Source organism: Oryzias melastigma, linkage group LG7 (genome assembly GCF_002922805.2).
Source record: "Oryzias melastigma strain HK-1 linkage group LG7, ASM292280v2, whole genome shotgun sequence".
NCBI classification, from domain to species: domain Eukaryota; kingdom Metazoa; phylum Chordata; class Actinopteri; order Beloniformes; family Adrianichthyidae; genus Oryzias; species Oryzias melastigma.
This window is the reverse complement of record NC_050518.1, coordinates 33012347-33017266: the sequence shown is the minus strand read 5'-3', so window position 1 is coordinate 33017266 and position 4920 is coordinate 33012347. Positions and strand designations below refer to the sequence as shown.

The window sequence follows — 4920 nt, the reverse complement described above, 5'->3', positions numbered from 1 at the left end:
TTCATAGTTTATTTATTTTCATGCATTTCAGTCCCAAAAGAACAATAAAACAAACAAACACAAAAGAAACATTAAAATATAACTGGAAGGATGGAGGGAAAGTGTAACAGACAGAAGAAATAAATCAAACAAACCGAAGCTCATAGGAGTCACATATAAACTAACATTAAAATGTACAAACGACACAATCCAAAAGTTACTTTACATAAAAAGGTCCGTCCGGGTTGGTTTGATGTATTCTGTCCGTATTTGAGTTGATACTAAGAGTTTCTCCGTCATCTAGATGTTGATTATCGTGATCCATTCCTCTGGTGTCGCTGGATCTTCAACTCGCTGCCAGCAGGATGTACAGCCGGTTTCTCTGTTAGACTGAGACCTTCATGAGTTACAGAGTCCTACATCATCAACGCATTCTTTAGGTGTTTGTGGATTTCTAACCAATAATTCTGATTAACTGAAGAACTCCAAACTATGTGAACCTGATCTGCTCTGTTCCTTTCAAGAATCTTCTGACATTTTCTAGCAGAATTCCCATCATGAGTGTGATCAGGTGGTCCGTGAGAACCTAAAGTAGGACTTCTGGATTCCTTCTGAAATAAAAGTTGAATCTCATTTTGCTACAAATGGATTGAATGAGCATTTTACATCCAGAGATGTCTCTTTACTCTATTCTTGTTAATGATAGTTTGTATTTTAATGAGGAAAGATCTGGACATGAAGATGGGAGGATTTGATGTTTAGTTGTCGAATACAGAATGATAAACAGAGTCCAACGGTGGAAGAATCTTGAGGATCGGTACGGAACTGACTGACTGAGAAGCTTTTGGAGAAACAGAGGAAAACCACGACTGAGTGACAGCAGCCCAAAGCACGTATGAAAGAAGAGCCAAGCGACCTTCTATCCTGAAATCCCACCAGAAGAAGGCTGAAGACAATGGAAGGACGGACAAAGACTTGAGTACTCTCTGTATACTCAGTGACTGAGGACTTCTGCTGTTAACCAGGTGTTGAAGCCCCGGCTGCCTCAGAGGAGGACCAGACTTCAGTCTGTGGATGTGTCGGCCTGCAGCCTCCTGTCATCTCACATCACAGCTGTAACTTTCACACTCAGACTTTTGGTTTGGTCCATTTGACTGATCAGACCTGTGGATTTAATTTAAGAAACACTTCTCCTCTCCCGGGAGGAAACGATCTGGCTGCAGAAAGGTTTCTCATCAAGGTGACATTTTAAATTTGGAACTCTCCTGCAGTCTCCCTGGAGATCCGCTCTCCATCCGCTCTGTTCTGTCCGTTTCCGTCACGACCACATCTGTGTTGCTTCCTTGTTTTCTTTTTAAAGCCACCTCTTCTCCCTTCTCTCACTGTGAAATAACGAGGCCAGCAGAGTCTGTGTGATTTACAGCCCGGGGTTTGATCCAGACGCCCCAGAGATGGAGCGCTGATGCTGAGGATGAGATGAACGCGCTGCTGCCTCCGTGTCTCCTCGTGTGGGCGTCGTTAAAACCTCCTGAAGCAGGGAGGCGGTGGGGCAGTTAATGCAGCAGGCTACGTTTCCTTCCCATTGGTCCACCGACAGGAGCTACACCGATGACACGTCCGGGGCTGTGCGGATAAAAGCAGGTACGAGGAGGCGCAGGAGGAGCGAGAGGAGGTCGGAGAAGAGGAGGTTGGTGAATGATAGATGCGCCTGTGAGACTTATCACGTCTGGAAGTTTCTGTCCAACTCCTGAGGTACCCACTCTGAACTTTCTGTTTTAACTTTCAGTTTGATTTAAACTCAAGTTTTGGTTCTTTTTCTTTCAGTTTTGAGAGGAAGACTGCGCGCCATTACGCAGCGCTCTGCGCGCATTTGAGTCTTTCAGAAATGTTTGTCAGATTAAACAGATCTGTCACAGTTCACAGAGAACTCTGCTGCTGTGTCCGCTCTCTCTAACCGACCGGGTTCCCCCCGCAGAACCACGGGGCCCGCTGCTGTGCTTGACTGTGCGCGTCAGGGATCGGGTGAAGATGGAGTGGTATGTCCTGGTGCTGATGCTGAGCCTGCCGCCCTCCATCCACGCGGACTGCTCGTCTCTGTGTCAGAGATGCGCGGAGCAGATCCTTCGCCCCGACGCCGCCTTCAGCAGCCTGGTAAGAACTTCCCGGTCCGGAAGAACTCCAAACACCTGCGGCGCCTTTAGAGCTCTGATCTGTGGTCAAAAAAGAGGACAAAACTTGTGCGTGGGTGTGCACGTGTAACAAACGGTTTTAGGAGTTTAAACGACCAGCTTCATTTGAAAAAATAAAGAAAAGAAAGTGTTTTTGCGCAGAAACAAACTCACTTTACGCGCAGCTCTGGCGCAAACGCTGGAGAGCGCACGCAGACAGGAGCGCCAGTTCTCACTTTGTGTGTCTGTCTCGAACAGTCCTGCAGTGAGGAGTGCGACACAGAGAGCTGCGAGCCCGCGCCGCGGCTGGCGGACTTCACCCAGGACGAGGCTGCGGAGGCGGAGGAGAGCCAGCAGGCGGACCTGGTCAAGCGCTACGGCGGCTTCATCAAGCGCATCGACAAGAAAAAGATCCTGACGTCATCTCCGTGGCGCGACAACTACATCCAGAAAGCGGCCACGCTGTCCAAAAAGTACGAGGACTGGCTGAAGCGGCTGGACGCGAGGAGCGCGCCCGAGGACGCGCCTGAGTACGCGGACGACTCCGCGGAGGAGCAGCTCCCGCGCAGCGCTGTCAGACGTTACGGCGGCTTTTTACGCAAGTTCGGCCCCAAATCGAAGCGGAGTAGCTCCGCGGAGCGGGAGAGCCAGGAGCCCGAGGAGCTCCAGAAGCGCTACGGCGGCTTCATGCGGAGGGTCCGGCCCAAGCTCAACAACCTGAAGTGGGACAAGCGGTACGGGGGCTTTCTGCGCCGCCACTTCAAGATCTCCGTGCGCTCGATGGAGGAGCCCGTTTACTCCTACGACGACCTGAGTCTGCAGACGAACTGAACCCTCGGAGGAGTCTCTGCCTGACCCGCTTCTTCTTCAGTGTGAACCACCACCCGTCCCGTCCGTCCCACACAAAAGTTGCTTTGACGTTTTTCGTACAGACTGGAAGCAGGCGAGGCGCGTGTGACGCGCGGAGCAGCACTTTAACCCAGACGTCGCCATTCAAACCGTTTCATGCTTTGTGAATTGTAAATATGGAGTTTTTCGTTGACAAAATAAATTATTTTTGAGTTGCTTTGGGCTGCATTTCTTTCTGAGTCAGATGCGTCAAAACAGAAACCTGCAGGAATGGAGAGAAAACTAAAGTGAGCTGTGAGAAAACGAGTCCTCAGAATCTCTGAAGCTGATTTACTTCAGTCCAAACGTCTGTCCGGTCAGTCAGATATCGTATCGCATCCAAACGGGCGTTAATTTACTAGATCCGAACAAAGACGCAGCTCAACATGTGGACCTTCGGATGGAGCAAAAAGACAAACTAGCGCGCCCTCTTGTGGAAGCGTAAGGAGCTGCTGCGTCGTGTTTTCTTTGGTTTCTCTCATAAATAAAAACCCGGACCTCATATTAGCGTTTTGGTTCTACAGATGATAAACTCTTCGTCCTTTACTTCTATACCTTAACCCTCGTGCTCTCTTACGGGTCCAGATGACCCTAACCTCACACTGATGTGTGACCCCTCCCATGATGAAGACGGACAGGATTGTATGTCTGCCACAGACTCCAGTGAAGATAAAAAATCCTTGAAAAAAAGTGTTCAGCGCGCTGTCTTATGGGTCCAGATGACCCAAATTTTTATTTAAACGTGACGTTTGATTTAAAAATGAAATCGACTGAAATGATTTCATTTCAAGGCAAAAGCCACAAAAAGGTACAAAAAATGTACATTTTGTCGTCTCACGGTTAAAGATTTTTATTCTGAAAATCCAAAACCAGAACATTTAAAACTAAATCCTGGTCCAAGGCCCTGCGACAGGCTGGATAGGCCGGGATAGGCTCCAGCACCCCCGTGACCCCAAAAAGGAAGAAGCGGAGAAGAAAATGAATGAATGAATGAATCCTGATCCAAGTCATGACAGAGAAACTTGTGACATCTGATGAAGAAATGATGACACAGTCAGGATTAAAGCAGAGATCCAGTCTGCGGATCTGGATCATGGAAACGAGACGTTTGATCCATATAGAGCTTCACAGATGACAGACAGACGTTTAGGATTTGATACGTTCTCAGAAATGACACATTTGCTAAATAAAGAGGGAAATAAAACACATCTGAACGGTGACTTTAAAATTGCATTCTGGGAAAACATTTTCCTTCCAAACGACATTTGTGTTCCTGGCTGATCAGTGGCGTTTAGAGCGTCTCCTCTGACACTGGGCGTGTGATGCAGAACACTAGTGGACGTTAATCCTCTCAAATCCTGGACAAAGAAAAGTCTTCAACTGTTTGCAGAAACAAATGTGCTGGTGTGAATCCAGGAGTTTGTTTTCCATCCATCAGAGTCTGGACCTGTTGGAATCACCTGAGAGTCTGTTAAGAAGACGCTGGATCCTGAGAGAACACTGAAGACCTGCAGGTCGAACCTGGACCTGACTGGAGCAGTACGGTCGGTGACTGAAGTTCTGGACCTTGTTGTGGTTTAAAGACCGATTCAAATATTGTTCTTAATATGATCTTGTGACATCGTTCTGATGATGGAGGACAAATATGAAGAAACTCAGTTTAAAACGGCATTTCTGGGTGTTTCTTTATTTAAGTTGCTGTAAACCAGGAGCAGAAAAAGAATTTAGTTTGAAAACGATCTTATGTGTAATACAGAAAATACTGAGAGCTGTGGTCTGATGGATCCACGCATTTCCTGTGAGGACGTCCAGTTCTTATAAACGGTCTATGAACCACCAGGAGTCAAAGATCAACCACCTCTCAGAAATGAAGGTTTAATATCAT

General features: G+C 47.5%; 1 protein-coding gene across 1 annotated transcript; it reads left to right on the top strand.

Annotated features, from left to right (window-relative positions):
- The first annotated feature begins 1447 nt into the window (after positions 1-1447).
- On the top strand, positions 1448-3213 carry pdyn (prodynorphin). Its single transcript, XM_024263843.2, has 3 exons — positions 1448-1731; positions 1955-2130; positions 2406-3213. The coding sequence occupies exons 2-3, from the start codon at positions 2008-2010 to the stop codon at positions 2976-2978; spliced, it is 696 nt and encodes a 231-aa protein (XP_024119611.1). The 5' UTR covers positions 1448-1731; positions 1955-2007; the 3' UTR covers positions 2979-3213.
- Positions 3214-4920: the final 1707 nt, after the last annotated feature.

Bases quoted from the DNA above. Each gene is read 5' to 3' on its own strand.
- pdyn (XM_024263843.2), top strand. From the start codon at position 2,008: ATGGAGTGGTATGTCCTGGTGCTGATGCTGAGCCTGCCGCCCTCCATC. The intron at 2,131-2,405 runs GTAAGAACTTCC...TGTCTCGAACAG, and splicing joins ACGCCGCCTTCAGCAGCCTG to TCCTGCAGTGAGGAGTGCGA.